This window comes from Trichomycterus rosablanca, chromosome 7, assembly GCF_030014385.1.
Source record: "Trichomycterus rosablanca isolate fTriRos1 chromosome 7, fTriRos1.hap1, whole genome shotgun sequence".
Taxonomy (NCBI): domain Eukaryota; kingdom Metazoa; phylum Chordata; class Actinopteri; order Siluriformes; family Trichomycteridae; genus Trichomycterus; species Trichomycterus rosablanca.
Window position 1 is genome coordinate 8,153,133 of NC_085994.1, and position 17,678 is coordinate 8,170,810.

The window sequence follows — 17,678 nt, forward strand, 5'->3', positions numbered from 1 at the left end:
CTTGACTGGGGACCTTTGTCTTCACATCCAAGCTACATAATTAGACATCATCTCATCATTGGTAGAAAAATGAGAAGACTTCATTCTTTAAAAAGTTAATAAGTTTGAATAAAGGCTAACCCAACATGGGGCGCTGATCTCTTTGTCATAATCTTAAGCCCTCTCAATTCCAATAATAAACTATGCAAATGATTAAAAAAGCCTGCCGGTTCACAGCACATCTGGTACACTTATCTCCAGCTTAATGGTCTGTGTGATATCTCCAGTATTTATGTGGACAAATAGCTCATTTTATTGTGGTTGGGTCTATTGCGAGTTGTTTCACATTGCCTGGTTTGTTTTGAGTTGTTTCTTACGTTGCCATTAGAGCGCAAGGTCATAAAGTTTCCATGTACAAGTGTTAAGCTAAATTTAGCAGACACTGGCAGTTTGGTGAGGAGGGTACAAATAGTGATAAGTGTTATCCTTAGACAAACATCCTATCTTTAATGGCTGAACTCACTCCACAGTTACATGCAAATGAAATAAGGGGCAAATCTGTAGCCTTACAGTTTTAATCTGGATTTTAATAGGAGATAAACACTGGTGACCCAGTTGGCAAGCAAAGTTTTTTTAATTTCCCAAATCAGCATGATGACAGGAGGAATGTTTAGTAAATGATCAGGAGACGTGAGAGCAGCCTGTATAATGAAATTTCTTAACTTCAGCATTAACCCAGAAAAAGAAAAGCAGGCCTGTACCTTGTAACACAAACACATTTGTTAGAAATTCATGCATATTGGAATGGAAAATAACAAACGACAGTGACATTTGAAATCTTGTCATGCTCATGCATAAGAAAGCCATGCCACATCAACCATGACAAATCAGTAGGAGTGTGATCTCACCTGGATGGTGTGATGGGAGTGAGGTCCTTGCCCATAGTCTGGATGACGCGGCGCCCCCAGACCCACAGGCCGGCACAGATGCCCACACCGCCATAAAACAGGAGCCACACAGGAGTGGCTGCATCCTGCATCACTCCACCTTGGTCGTATATCATCCATAGGGCTACCAATGGGCCAATGGCATTACTGCCAAGAAAAAATAAAGGATGTCTTTTAATGCTTTAAAATACTATAAATACTCAGGTCACAATATTGGTTACTGTCTGTGTGGAGTCTTTGTTCTGGTATTTCATCTTTATGTATAAATGCCTATTGCCCAGTTTAAAGGGTAATGCTCCCTGTATAGCTAAAGTCCTTCTTAATTATGTTTTTTTTTTTATATTCATTAACAAAACCGATGTTTATCCCATAACTAATTATTCATTTTCTGTAGCCATTTTAACACCATGTGGATTATGGTGTTCCAACCCATATCAATCACTTATCCATTTACATCATAACCTGCAAATTCCACACAGTAACTCGAGACAAATGTAGAACTAGAGTCCCAGAAAATATGTGGCAAACTTTTCTGCCGCCCACTGGCATTACTATAACTACAAATAATTCATAATATTAATAACCGCTTCATTCTAACCAGGGATGCAGTGAATGTGAGTGTTGCTACCTGGAAACACTGGGTACAGGGCAGAAATACTCCAGGGACAAAAGACCAATCTGTCAGAGGCACCCTCACTCATACCTACAGACTTAACCTCCCATTTTATCTTCTGCATGCTTTTTGGGGAGGTAGGAGAAAAACAGACTTAGGGGCACCGGAAAACAGGCACCTGCATGTGTCAGTGACCAAAGGTGAGGTTCAAACTAATGAGCAAGCTGATGCTATGAGTTACACACACTACCTGATGTGTCACATAAAACAAAAGGATTTTTTACACAAAATAACAATTATGCCTTGGGAAAAAGTCAGTAAATAAAACCACTGGCTTGCTGTTTTCAGTCCCAGGGAGACAATTTACACCCCAAAGCAGTGTACATAATGGATTTACTTAATGTTTTTTCTTAAAATATATAAGCACATAAACTAAAGACTCATACATTGTCATTTCTTTCATATACTAGATAGTTCATGTACTGTATAACATGGTAAGCATGATTTAACTGATGAGGATTACTATCTGATACACTCACGTATTATTATTAATGCAAGCATAACTTGCTATGTGCTTAGTGTTTTGCATGTTTAGTATGTGTAGGCTGAGATATCTCACCCCACTCATTGTTGACATGGTGCTATTTTAATTACTACTGCTGGGAAGTGTGTACTGCACCAGAGAGCTTCCATTTTTGGCTGACCCTACACGCTTACGACTGCACTGCAGTGTCCAATGATCGGTGGTGCCAAAGGTTTTTGAAAATGGGCATGGAAGTAGTGGTAGATACAAAATGCCATTTTCAACTAGCTCAAATACACTGATCAGCCATAAAATTAAAACCACCTCCTTTGTTTCTACACTCACTGTCCATGTTATCAGCTCCACTTACCATATAGAAGCACTTTGTAGTTCTACAATTACTGACTGTAGTCCATCTGTTTCTCTGCATGCTTTGTTAGCCTGCTTTCACCCTGTCTTTCAATGGTTAGGATCCCGACAGGACCATCACAGAGCAAGTATTATTTAGGTGGTGGATCATTCTCAGCACTGCAGTGACACTGACATGGTGGTGGTGTGTTAGTGTGTGTTGTGCTGGTATGAGTGGATAAGACACAGCAGGGCCGCTGGAGTTTTTAAACACCATTTCCACTCACTGTCCACTCTATTAGACACTCCTACCTAGTTGGTCCACCTTGTAGATGTAAAGTCAGAGCAAAGTCAGAGTAAAGTCGATCGCTGATCTATTGCTGCTGTTCGAGTTGGCAGTGCTGAAAATGATCCACCACCTAAATAACACCTACTCTGTAGAGGTCCTGGGAGAGTCCTGACCATTGAAGAACAGCATGAAAGGGGGCTAACAAAGCATGCAGAGAAACAGATGGACTACAGTCAGTAATTGTAGAACAACAAAGTGCTTCTACATGGTAAGTGGGGCTGATAAAATGGACAGCGAGTGTAGAAACAAGGAGGTGGTTTTAATGTTTTAGCTGATATTTGATTGGTAACTTGACATTGCACAAACTAAATATGAAAGGCTAATTTAGAGGTATCTAAATGAGCATAAATACAGTGTATCACAAAAGTGAGTACACCCCTCACATTTCTGCAAATATTTCATTATATCTTTTTATGGGACAACACTATAGACATGAAACTTGGATATAACTTAGATTAGTCAGTGTACAACTTGTATAGCAGTGTAGATTTACTGTCTTCTAAAAATAACTCAACACACAGCCATTAATGTCTAAATAGCTGGCAACATAAGTGAGTACACCCCACAGTGAACATGTCCAAATTGTGCCCAAATGTGTCGTTGTCCCTCCCTGGTGTCATGTGTCAAGGTCCCAGGTGTAAATGGGGTGCAGGGCTGTTAAATTTGGTGTTTTGGGTACAATTCTCTCATACTGGCCACTGGATATTCAACATGGCACCTCATGGCAAAGAACTCTCTGAGGATGTGAGAAATAGAATTGTTGCTCTCCACAAAGATGGCCTGGGCTATAAGAAGATTGCTAACACCCTGAAACACAGCACGGTGGCCAAGGTCATACAGTGGTTTTCCAGGACATGTTCCACTCGGAACAGGCTTCGCCAGGGTCGACCAAAGAAGTTGAGTCCACGTGTTCGGCGTCATATCCAGAGGTTGGCTTTAAAAAATAGACACATGAGTGCTGCCAGCATTGCTGCAGAGGTTGAAGACGTGGGAGGTCAGCCTGTCAGTGCTCAGACCATACGCCGCACACTGCATCAACTCGGTCTGCATGGTCGTCATCCCAGAAGGAAGCTGACGCACAAGAAAGCCCGCAAACAGTTTGCTGAAGACAAGCAGTCCAAGAACATGGATTACTGGAATGCCCTGTGGTCTGACGAGACCAAGATAAACTTGTTTGGCTCAGATGGTGTCCAGCATGTGTGGCGGCGCCCTGGTGAGAAGTACCAAGACAACTGTATCTTGCCTACAGTCAAGCATGGTGGTGGTAGCATCATGGTCTTGGGCTGCATGAGTGTTGCTGGCACTGGGGAGCTGCAGTTCATTGAGGGAAACATGAATTCCAACATGTACTGTGACATTCTGAAACAGAGCATGATCCCCTCCCTTCGAAAACTGGGCCTCATGGCAGTTTTCAAACAGGATAACGACCCCAAACACAACCTCCAAGATGACAACTGCCTTGCTGAGGAAGCTGAAGGTAAAGGTGATGGACTAAACCCAATTGAGCACCTGTGGCACATCCTCAAGTGGAAGGTGGAGGAGTTCAAGGTGTCTAACATCCACCAGCTCCGTAATGTCATCATGGAGGAGTGGAAGAGGATTCCAGTAGCAACCTGTGCAGCTCTGGTGAATTCCATGCCCAGGAGGGTTAAGGCAGTGCTGGATAATAATGGTGGTCACACAAAATATTGACACTTTGGGCACAATTTGGACATGTTCACTGTGGGGTGTACTCACTTATGTTGCCAGCTATTTAGACATTAATGGCTGTGTGTTGAGTTATTTTCAGAAGACAGTAAATCTACATTGCTATACAAGCTGTACACTGACTACTCTATAGAAATAAAACTTGGATATAACTTAGTGTTGTCCCATGAAAAGATATAATGAAATATTTGCAGAAATGTGAGGGGTGTACTCACTTTTGTGATACACTGTACATGTCAAAAACTTCACACAGTTGCTTTAAACTGTATCCGGCTCTTAGATGGCAGCACCCTGTATAATACAGAAAAGACAAAACGCAACTTGAAGCAAGTGTGTAAACGAATGATCATGTATTAACAGAAAAGACACAGTGACGTATGGAATTCCAATACCTGCAAGCCTTGTCACTACAGACAAGTCACAACATTTGAGGTCATTTAAAAATTGCTTCATTTTTAGCGAGCTATTACTTCAACAGATAAAGTGTCTCAGGCACAGCATGAGAGCAGAAGTGTAACACAGGGCCCATTGCTGTGTTTAATCAGCTGAGGTATCATGAGACGCATCACGTGGCACAGAATAGCACTGAGGACCAGTTCAAACTACTCTGCAGTGGACCCCACAAATGGGTGGTTCCACATACAGTGTATCACAAAAGTGAGTACACCCCTCACATTTCTGCAGATATTTAAGTATATCTTTTCATGGGACAACACTGACAAAATGACACTTTGACACAATGAAAAGTAGTCTGTGAGCAGCTTATATAACAGTGTAAATTTATTCTTCCCTCAAAATAACTCAATATACAGCCATTAATGTCTAAACCACCGGCAACAAAAGTGAGTACACCCCTAAGAGACTACACCCCTAAATGTCCAAATTGAGCACTGCTTGTCATTTTCCCTCCAAAATGTCATGTGATTTGTTAGTGTTACTAGGTCTCAGGTGTGCATAGGGAGCAGGTGTGTTCAATTTAGTAGTACAGCTCTCACACTCTCTCATACTGGTCACTGAAAGTTCCAACATGGCACCTCATGGCAAAGAACTCTCTGAGGATCTTAAAAGACGAATTGTTGCGCTACATGAAGATGGCCAAGGCTACAAGAAGATTGCCAACACCCTGAAACTGAGCTGCAGCACAGTGGCCAAGATCATCCAGCGTTTTAAAAGAGCAGGGTCCACTCAGAACAGACCTCGCGTTGGTCGTCCAAAGAAGCTGAGTGCACGTGCTCAGCGTCACATCCAACTGCTGTCTTTGAAAGATAGGCGCAGGAGTGCTGTCAGCATTGCTGCAGAGATTGAAAAGGTGGGGGGTCAGCCTGTCAGTGCTCAGACCATACGCTGCACACTACATCAAATTGGTCTGCATGGCTGTCACCCCAGAAGGAAGCCTCTTCTGAAGTCTCTACACAAGAAAGCCCGCAAACAGTTTGCTGAAGACATGTCAACAAAGGACATGGATTACTGGAACCATGTCCTATGGTCTGATGAGACCAAGATTAATTTGTTTGGTTCAGATGGTCTCAAGCATGTGTGGCGGCAATCAGGTGAGGAGTACAAAGATAAGTGTGTCATGCCTACAGTCAAGCATGGTGGTGGGAATGCCATGGTCTGGGGCTGCATGAGTGCAGCAGGTGTTGGGGAGTTACATTTCATTGAGGGACACATGAACTCCAATATGTACTGTGAAATACTGAAGCAGAGCATGATCCCCTCCCTCCGGAAACTGGGTCGCAGGGCAATGTTCCAGCATGATAATGACCCCAAACACACCTCTAAGACGACCACTGCTTTATTGAAGAGGCTGAGGGTAAAGGTGATGGACTGGCCAAGCATGTCTCCAGACCTAAACAAAATGGAACATCTTTGGGGCATCCTCAAGCGGAAGGTGGAGGAGCGCAAAGTCTCGAATATCCGCCAGCTCCGTGATGTCGTCATGGAGGAGTGGAAAAGCATTCCAGTGGCAACCTGTGAAGCTCTGGTAAACTCCATGCCCAGGAGAGTTAAGGCAGTTCTGGGAAATAATGGTGGCCACACAAAATATTGACACTTCAGGAACTTTCACTAAGGGGTGTACTCACTTTTGTTGCCGGTGGTTTAGACATTAATGGCTGTATATTGAGTTATTTTGAGGGAAGAATAAATTTACACTGTTATATAAGCTGCACACAGACTACTTTTCATTGTGTCAAAGTGTCATTTTGTCAGTGTTGTCCCATGAAAAGATATACTTAAATATCTGCAGAAATGTGAGGGGTGTACTCACTTTTGTGATACACTGTACATGTGAAATACTACTTACCTCGATAATTGGGAAAATCAAATATTCATTTTTTCTTTTCATTTAGGCATTCTCTCTCTTTTTCCCCTGTTTTAGTGTAGCTAATTAGTCTTTCGGTATATTCGCCTGCCCCATGCCCCCGACACAGGCACAGTCCCTCGACCCCTTCTTTTTCACCCATGCCTGTGTAAATCTGCACATGAGGCCAGATATCGCAGACTGAAAGACACGCACCGATCTTCACTTTATGCACCTCGGGCTGCTAACCAGGGTCCTTGCACAGCGTTTGAAGACCCCACCCACTCATTAATCTGGTCTTTTCTCACCCTGCAGACTTGGCCAATTTTGTCTGCTGCAGGCACTGCCAACTGTGCTAAAGGACGCCCAGCCAATCGGTAGCAGAAAATAAGTAGAAAACTAAGAAAAGCTATTTTGCCGTTGAAATAAGTGGGAATGAGGGTTAATAAGATGGGATCAAACTTGGCCCGAAGTTTCTAAGCTAGATTATATGAATATGGGACTCAGAGTCTGGTTATCAGTGTTGTGAGAAACTATGGCTGCAGGTACGCTCGATTTCAGCATTGAGCAGAGCCATTTTTTATGACTTTCCCCAGATGCTACACCATCCACTATTTACTTACCAAGCTTTAGCTAGACTTTACATTATTACACTTGGGCCACTAGTACCCCCCCCCCCCTTCCCTTGTATCCAATTACCCAGTTGTATCTTTTTCCTCCACTGCAGATCCTTAACCTGAGAGGGGGACTGTACCTAACACAAGCCCTCTCCGATATGTGAGCAGTTGCCAACTGCATTTAAGTATCGAGAGTCACGTGCTGATCTCCATTATTCCCAGTCACTGTGTAGGCACCATTGACCAGCCAGCAGATGCCACAGTTGCACCCACCTAACCTTCCTCCCTCAGCCACAGCCACTCATTTCTGTGTAAGCGTTTGCAGAGGGATAGCAGATTTTAAGTGACATTGTATATGGGTGTTTTATAGTTTTATAAGGGTTTATGTTAAGAACAAGATTAATGTTCTACCTGACGTCATTGCCACCATGTGCGAAGGACCCGAAGCAGGCAGTGAGGATCTGAAGGAAATGGAAGAGCAGGAAGACCTGTGGCTTATCCTTGTCGTCTTTGTCCTCATCGACACAGTCCTCCAAGGCTTCCCCATCACCAGTCATAGAATCACGCTTCTGAGCTTCCAGTTTCACATCCACGCCACCTTCTTCAGCCTCTATCTCAGCCTCGGCTACGGCGTTGCAGTAGCTGGAGTAGCTGTCGTAGCGTATGCGCTTCTTGGAGAAGGTAACGCTGTCGCCCACCAGCTTTTCACTGTCCTCTGGTGGATGGGCGGAGCTCGACTCGGAGCGCCGCAGCGGTTGCACCGGCATGCCGCAGATAGCCGCTGTGTAGCACGTGTAGCTGTTGTTGCGGCGCAGGATCCGCTGGCTGGGGTCAGGCCGCTCCTCCTCTAGCCGACCCACATGGATCTTGTGTAGCAGGTCCTTGTAGAGGCCGGAATCCTTGTGCACGGTGTGGTATACCTGGCCGTCACTGCGCATATGGCCATCGAATGCAAAACTTCCGTTGGACACCGGTGACTTTAAACAGCCATTGGTCATTGAGTGAGTGCGACCTGATGGGATGTAAAAAACATCACAAAGTCTAAATGAAAAACAGATAATAGATAATAATTCAACAGCCTGCTCAAGGAAGTGGAGAAAATTCACAAAACAAATCAAGAACAAATGATTCATTAATTTTTTATTAATAATGATAATCTATTTATCTTACTGTAAGCATCGTTTAACTTGCACCCTAAAGAAGCCACATTCTATGAACAATCTAAATTTATCTCCCCCCCCCCACAATTTTCTCCCCTAATCTAGTAGTATCCAATTACCCTGGTTGCGTTACACTTCACCTCTACCGATACAACTGCCACTGCTAACTGAGGAGCTTCGCAACTGACACACACCCCCTTCTACATGTGAGCAGTACCGACTGCATCTTTTCACCTGCACAAGGTGAGTTCATATGCAGATCAACTTTGTGCACAGAGAGCCACACCCTGATCAGTATTATTCCCCAACCCTGCGCAGGTGCCTTTAATCAGCCAGCAGAGGTCATAATTGCACCAGTTATGAGGAACCCTGATCTGGCTCAACCCATCCCTGAACAACAGCCAATCTTTATTTATGCGGATGGCAGAGCTGAGATTCAAAATTTAAATCCCAGCTCTGGTGTGCTAGCGGCCAATCTCTATATTTTAATAGATCTGTAATTAGCTGCAAGCTTGTGTGGCATGATGGTAAGCACCAAACTGCTGTGTTGTTTTTTTTTTTTTGGTTTTTTGGTTTAACGCCATGTCAACACACTGGTTACATTCATTGCAGGATCATTCGGTCTTTTCCAAACTGCTGGCATCAGTTCAAATCCCAGACTGGGCTCACAAATACAGAAGGTGCATACTGTTAAGTGAACCTAGCCAATGTGTGGACACATATCTGTGCAACCTTAGTGCTGGTCCCAAGTCTCGTTAACAAGGAGGGTTGCTTCAGAAAGGGCATCCTTTGTAAAAAACTGTGCCAAATCAAATATGCAGACAATTGATTCACTGTGGCAACACCTAACAAGAGCAGCCTAGAATAATAATAATAATAATAAACATCTTGTATTCAGCTGCCTGTTCAAATGTTGTTGTTTTTTTTTTACATATTTTTCTGCCAACTTTAAAATCTAAATAATGAAGTTTTATAGACACACAGTCAGATCATAAGTGGGAATCAGCCAATACCAATATCATTTCAAAGATGGAAAATACAATTGGAGCATCTCTGTTGAGACATCAGAATATGAAATCACACAGAGAGGCATGTTTACACACTAGAGTTTCATTTCTGTATTAAACAGCAGGCGATCAGATCCACAGCAAAGCAAAGCAAACACTACTTCTGGGAAAAAAACACAGTGCTTATAAACTCACCATACATGCGGCCATTAGGAAGAACGGTGCCCCCATTTGCCAGGCTATTCAGCTCCCCAGTGGATTCCGCAGTCAGAGGCAGTTCAACATCATTGCCTTTTGCCCCTGGAAGCTCTTTAAACACTGGAGCCTCCTCTTCCTCCTCAGGGATCTTATCTAGACTCTCATCAGAAATGCGAGAGAGAACAAGCTCCTTTTTCAGCTGACCTGAAAAGAACAAAAACAAAATAGCAGTATGAGAGGGTGCTATAGAGAGTGATACTAGTCTTTTTGTGTCTGAACATAAAATCACAACTACAAAGCAGGTGAAATCGATTCACAAGTGCTTTAATTTCCTCATTTGTGATTAACTTATACCATGATGATTGTGTTCTCTATTTTTTTTGTGTATATGTATTGTTGTATATATACTGATCAGCCATAACATTAAAACCACCTCCTTGTTTCTACTCTCACTGCCCATTTTATCAGCTCTGCTTACCATATAGAAGCACTTTGTAGCTCTACAATTACTGACTGTAGTACATCTATTTCTTTACATACATTTTTAACCTGCTTTCACCGTGTTCTTCAATGATCAGGACCACCACAGCGCAGGTATTATTTAGGTGGTGGATCATTGTCAGCACTGCAGTGACACTGACATGGTGGTGGTGTGTTAGTGTGTGTTGTGCTGGTATGAGTGGATCAGGCACAGCAGCGCTGCTGGAGTTTTTAAATACCGTGTCCACTCACTGTCCACTCTATTAGACACACCTACCTAGTTGGTCCACCTTGTAGATGTAAATTCAGATATTGCTCCTGTTGGAGTTGGTCATCTTCTAGACTTTCATCAGTGGTCACAGGACACTTCCCACGGGGCGCTGTTGGCTGGACATTTTTGTTTGGTGGACTATTCTCAGTCCAGCAGTGACAGTGAGGTGTTTAAACTCCAGCAGCACTGCGGTGTCTTATCCACTCATACCCGCACAACACACACTAACACACCACCACCATGTCAGTGTCACTGCTGAGAATGATCCACCACATACACACACACACACACACACACACACACACACACACACACACACACACACACACACACACACACACACACACACACACACGTTGTGCGTGAACGAGTTCAAAAGAACGCGTTCATTGAACACGCTCATTTTTTCGTGAACGTTGAACTGAACGCAACACATTTTTAATAAAGAACTTGAACGTGAATTAGTTCACATTATGTGTCATGAACGGCAGACATCACTGTAAATGAACGTTGGAATTTGTTTTCCATTGAAAACTGAGTGACATCTGTTTTCTCTTTTGAAACGCAACGAGAGAAAGTTCCTCCCTCCTGTATTCTCGCTGGTGCCGCTTAAATCATGTATCACCAGACAGAAATGGTTTTGACATTGTGTGCGCAATGCATCGCAGTTTCCTTAAAAATAAAGTTTTTTGTGCCTTTGAGTTTTGCCTTCATTACCTTCATTCAAGAGTTTCATTTCATACACACACATATGTATATATAATATCATATATATCAAATAATATATACATATTTCATATTATATATTCTTTTTTTAATTAAATGCTGGTAGATTTCATTGCACTAAGTATAGAACTGGTCTACCTTGTCTGTACTGCTGCAAGTTTCATCACCTGGTAAGAAACCCACAATTGCAGTGTCATGAGCAAATGTCTACAATGAGCAGTTTCAAAGAACGTATAGTGATTTCTAGCTTGTAGTGTGAAAAAAAGTATTTATTTGAATATCTCACGAAAAAAGTAAAATGAACTGAACTTTGAACTAGTTCAGAATTAAAATTGTGAACTTTGAACGTGAACTGTTCACTTTGAGCATGTATGAACTGAACTTGAACTAGTTCAGAAAAGCTGTGAACTGGCACAACACTGACACACACACACACACACACACACACACACACACACAAACTTGATGTGCAACATTTTCATTCAGATATTTATTTTACAGAGCCGAACTGGCCTTTAAGGGAGATTTTACAGTTTATTCTTTGTTTTATTTAAGAACATGTGACTTTTGAAGTGTGTTAATGCAAATTGGCAGAATATATTTGGAATAGGAATCAGACATGACTCAAGGAACCATGTCCTTCATGTCTGTGAGTTCAGGTCTGCTTTAAATAATGCAATGCCTTTAGAGCTGCCAATTCTAGTGAGATAAAAGCCAAGCTGGGATCAGCTGTGTTATGAAAGAGAAAGCAAATGATATTACCTCTAAACCCATTCATTATTGATCCCAGACAACTCTCATCTGTGGCTAAAGCACAACAATCGTCATGTCGACTTTTGAAGTCTGTGACCCTACATTTAAAGCTACGTGTCATTAAAACCCCAACAAAACAGCTGGAGCGATCTTTTGTTTTCTGGATCAGTTCAACACAGGTTAAGCATCAACACAAGGCCACATCACACAGCCAGTGAAATGCAGACACTCCACTGTGCAGCTTTCCAACGGAGAAACAGATGTTAGCCCCTAGGTTATGCTCATTACTTACTGCTACATGTTCCCATGAAACAGGTTAAATTTCAGTGATGGATGGAAAAATAATTGTAATGATTGTACAAATTGTTTCAATAATTATAACCCATGCATATGGGGTGAAAAAAGATGAGGACAAGATGTCAGGATTACAGAATGACCTGATGTCCAGAAACTTTTGAAACCAAGCTGACTGAGAACAACCCACAGATTTAATACTAGGTCCTAGGTGTTCTTGCATATGACAATCAATATCACTTCTTTATTTGAATTTGCTATTTATAATAATGTTATATATTTGATTTATTCTATACACTTCATTCTACAGAATGACATTCATCCCAAATTCACCCCAAAGTCATTCCAAGCTTGCATTTGAGAAAATGACAACTTTCCTTGAATAATGTAAATAAATCAAAAGTGCAATGCTTTAGTCACAACTCAGTTTTTACCATGGTTGTAACACACCTTGAACATCTCTGGGGATTACAACACATCACAACAGAAGCAAATTATGGGTTGTTATTGAGTTACCAATAGTTTAATCATTAATAAAGTGCTTAAATCCATCTGTGCAAACCATGTAGATTAATTTATTAATTAGGATTTTAACATCATGTTTTACACACTTTGGTTACATTAATGACAGGACAGGTAGTTACTCGTTACACAAGATTCATCAGTTCAAGTCTTCAATGTCAACCACAGTCATGGACAATTTTGTATCTCCAGTTCACCTGTCAGCATGTCTTTGGACTATTTTTACCATGTTTGTAACACACCTTGAACATCTCTAGGTAATAAAACATCACAACTGAAGCAATTCATGGGTTGTTATGAGTTCCTAATGATTTACATAAACATAAACTGCTTAAATTCATCTGTGCAAACCTTGTAGAGAATTTCAAAGAAGACTGGCAACTGTAACTGCTTCAACAAAGTATTAAATAAAGGCTCTGAATACTGTGACTATGAGAGTTCAGTTTTTGGTTTTCATCATTATTGGTGATTTAAGTGTAGATTAATGTGTAGAAATTGCAATGTCAAAATGAACCCATCACAACATTAGATTAGACGCTAGATGCAGGGAGTTTTAGACATTAACAGGTCAATATTTGAAGTTATCTAATGAAAAAAATGGAATTTTACTTCTAATATAAATATGATATTCGGCATAATATTTTATTAATACCACCAAAACCACTGCTGAGTGAGTCAGGGAAACAGTTTTAATAATGTCAATCATCATCTTTACAAGAAATACTGCTTCATTTGAGCAGCCCTTGAAAGGATGGAACTTACTTGCTATTTTCCTTTTCATCCAAGGACAAACAAAAATCCAGACCAATAATGCACATACCAGCGCTCCTGCCAGGGTGATGAGGGCAATGGCCCATACTGGAAGCATCTCTATGCCCAACACTGCAAACACACAAAGAGACTGTTTAGAACAACAGGGCACAGGGTGAACACTGGGTGGATAAAGCATTGCTTTTGGTAAAACAGGCCTTACAATAAACTGGTTTTTTTTGGTACTTATTATTTTTAGTTTGTTTTTTATTGTTTTTTTCCCCCTTATTATTAATATTATTAATCTAGCGTCTGTTCGCTAAAAATTGTAATAAATAATAAAAATATAGGTTTTTAAAAACAATGTTATCCACAATATTGCTTTTATCTTAATGTTTTAAAATCTTTATGTAAATGTTTTTATTTCCAAACTTTTGCTAAATTCCTTTCTGAAGCATTTGCTAAATGCTATAAATGTAATTTGTAATGACACCGAATGTACCACCAAGTATTCATATGATTTATGGTCTATAGTGTCACCCCAGCCATGTTTGTTTTTTTTGTTTTTTTAGGATTTTAACGTAATGTTTTACACTTTGGTTACATTTATGACAGGAACGGTAGTTACTCATTACACAAGGTTTATCAATTTACAAGTTTAATGTCAAACACAGTCATTGACAATTTTGTACCCGGAGGAAACCCACACAGACACGGGGAGAACATGCAAACTTCACACAGAAAGGACCTGGACCACCCCACCTGGGGATCGAACCCAGGACCTTCTTGCTTTGAGGCAACAGTGCTACCCACTAAGCCACCGCGCCGCCCTCACAAAAAAAAAAAAAAAAAAAAAAAAAAAAACACTAGATACCTTTACACACTGCAAAAGTGCAATTAAGGTGTTTAATTTTCTTTTCTTTTATGTTTTTATTTTTTATTTTTTTGTATTGTTGTATATCATTACCTACTTAAAAGGTTATGAAAAAATTCAAATTTAAGCACCTGTGAAACACATTATACACACATTATTATTGAATTAATAAAAATGTAAAAGCATGTAATTAAATATTTTATAGTATAAAAGTTGTTTAGTAAAGTAGTACACAAGTATATAAGATAAAATATCAGGTTAATATTAAATAGTTTAACTTGTTTGTAAAACCAATGCATTGCAATTTTAAAGATAATCACAAAAAACAATTTATGTTTATTATAAGAATACTGACATGCACATTTGTACATATTAAGCTTTTATTAATCTGTGTTTTTGTTTGGCTTTTTTTTTAATATAATAAAGGTTTTTTTTCATGAAAAATGCAACTAGACAGATTAGTAATTTAAAGTTTTCAGCTTGAGAGCATTTCAAACTGACCACAATAAAGCCCATTTACAAATTAGTCATCCTTTTACTTACAGGGCGCTCCAGTGTACATGATAGAGAAAGCGTTGATGCCAATGGTTGAGGCATAAAAGAGGGGCAAAGCACGGAGACCATTCGGCACGGGGTCGTCCTACAACAACACACAATCCCAAAACACTGGTGAACAATGAGCTATAAAACCCGAGCCATTTCTGAACATGATTAGAAAAGCAGCTAAGCCATAAGCCATGTAATATGACTATATAAGAGCATAAGAAAACCTGAACATGAGAAAGCATGATTTCAGGGCAGAAAGAATGAAACACTGGAATGTTCTAATCATACTGCAGTCACATAAAGAAATGAACTCTGCTAACAGTAAGTGATGCAGAGCTGTGCAATAACATAACCTATAAAATGGCTTCACTCAAATTTCTTACATATACAGCATCAAGATACCATTACATAAGAAAACATTCGCTACAGGCATTTACATTACAAATGCAGATCAAGTATAAGGTTAGACAATTCCCATTAAGTATGTACAGTGGCTTTACAAAGTATTCAGAATTTCTAATTTATGCAAGTGAGTTGTTTGTCCAATCAATTTAAATTGCAACAGGTGGGCTCCAACTAAAATGTAGACACATCCTAAGATTCACTGAAGTAAACACAATTCACTGTTTTCTATGGCACTCTAAATTTTGTATAAAAGATCGAGTTATTATTTTTTAATAATAAGAAACACTCATGTTTTCACTTCATCATTACTGGTAATTGAGCACAGATTGATCAATACAAATGGTAATTATATAGATTCAAAATCAAATCCACATAACAGGGCTCTAAAAGTCAGGGGTTCTAAATAGATACATTCTAAATTACTTCTGAAACAGTTCACGTTAGTGGTTAGGTAATCACCAAATCACATAACCAAACATTATTATTTTGATAGCAAATCTGTGACTTACCTTATTAAGGATGAAATATCTAATGACATAGAAGAGCAGGCCAGACATGAGGCCTGACAGGAGAGGCGAGATGAACCAGGAGGCAACTGAAGCAAACAAATTTTATGCAGATAAGAACAAAAACCATAAACAACATAAAAGCAATAAACTACCATTAATTAAAAAGAACTTTATTTTCCGTTTTAGTGTATACTATATGGACAAAAGTATTGGGACGTCCCTTCAAATTTTTAAATTCAAGAGTTTCAACCACAAGAATTGCTAACAGGTGTAATAAATTAATTATATGCCAGCAACTTTGCAGCAACAGTATTAAAGCAAGACTAGAAGAAAAGCTCGATTTCAGTTAACTCCAGTGGCCTGCACAGATCCCTGACCTCAGCCCCACTGAACAGCTTTGGAACAAACCAGAACATCTACTGAAGCTTTCCTGACCAACATCAGTGGTCAGCCATACAAATGCCTTTCTAACTGAATAAAGTATGTCTGTGGGAATTTGTGCCCAAAGCCTTTTTAGAAGAGTGGTTGTTATAGCTGAAATGATCACATAGAGGTCTCTATTTTAACACCCTTTGTTTTTTTTAAATGAAATAAATGTTCAGCAAGATCATGGTCAGATGTCCAAATACTTTTGGCCATATTGTGTATTTCACTAACATTATACAGCCAAATGTTGTGGACAACAGCACCAAATATCAAAAGCTGTGGGTTGAAATATCAAAATGTGGATTGATTAGTATTTAAATTGATCGTAGAGTCAATGCTTGTATGATGCTCTGTAATGACCTATGGCTCTATTCAGGGTATAATACTGTAGTGATAGACCCCAAAAATAGTCACTGTAAATTAATAAATAAATGTTGCTTTGTTTCATATTGAAAATTAGTCTGTTTTGGTTCTTCATGCATTTGCCAAAATAGATTTATCTGTCCCCAGATTCCAGTGGCTGTGTGTTATACCACTTCAGCCAATGCTTCACCACTAAACACAGTGTTGTTAGGTTTGTTTGCTGCTGCTCTGCAATAAAACCCTAAAAAATAAAGTGAAGCTCCTGACAAACATTTGTTTTGCTAATGTTGATTTCAGAGGTGGTTATCACTCAGTAGTAAGTGACAAGATGTTTTATTAGCTAACAGCTACATTCTGTGGTCACTTTTACATGTTTCCTCTTAATAACAGCACATAGGGTTGTGTAGGGCAGCTTAAGCAAGGTATTAAAAAGACTAAGACTAATACTGAAAGTTACTGAGCCCTTCAGCATGAGGAGTATTTGTGTGTGGAGATTTTATGGCTGTGTGGTTGATGTTATGCACCTTGGCAATAATAGTGGCTTAACTTTTTCTTGGACAGCGATGTCTTCATAATTTTGGCGATATAGTGCATAGTGATTTTTCTTGCATTAAGTCATCCAGTTTACATTTAATAAAGACACAGACACAAACAAAGGCTAATATTGTTCAATCCATACCAATTTTCACTAGCTGCATCCACTGCACTCCTTTAGTGCCAATAGCCACCATAGAGAAGCCAATAGTAGATCCCACAATACAGTGGGTTCCAGAAATTGGCAATTTCAGGAACGAGGCAATGAGCTGCCAAACCGCAGATCCTGAGAAAAGAGGTAATATGAGAAACTTAGACAGAGTCTCTATGCTGAATGTTCTTCTCTTATTTCTTAGGTTCAAGCTCTATAGTGCACTGTTACAAAGAAAAAAACGACTTAGGAGAAAAACACATCACAGGGAAAACAAACCAGAAAAGATCATGCTGCGTTTACATTCACTAACATTGTCTCTTA

The 17,678-nt window shown here is 40.0% G+C and overlaps 1 protein-coding gene across 6 annotated transcripts in view; it reads right to left on the minus strand.

Moving 5' to 3' along the window:
* Window positions 1-17,678, minus strand: part of slc20a2 (solute carrier family 20 member 2) — a 47,668-nt gene that overhangs the window by 8,866 nt on the left and 21,124 nt on the right. For 5 of the 6 annotated variants that reach the window (XM_062998921.1, XM_062998920.1, XM_062998919.1 and 2 more), the window contains 7 exons: window positions 17,349-17,489; window positions 15,881-15,966; window positions 14,964-15,060; window positions 13,559-13,678; window positions 9,748-9,954; window positions 7,797-8,397; window positions 888-1,073 (listed from right to left, as the gene is read on the minus strand). In XM_062998921.1, coding sequence (XP_062854991.1) covers window positions 888-1,073; window positions 7,797-8,397; window positions 9,748-9,954; window positions 13,559-13,678; window positions 14,964-15,060; window positions 15,881-15,966; window positions 17,349-17,489 — 1,438 coding nt within the window. Of the gene's footprint in view, window positions 1-643; window positions 735-887; window positions 1,074-7,796; window positions 8,398-9,747; window positions 9,955-13,558; window positions 13,679-14,963; window positions 15,061-15,880; window positions 15,967-17,348; window positions 17,490-17,678 lie in introns of those variants that run through there. The other variant, XM_062998925.1, reaches the window with a different exon arrangement.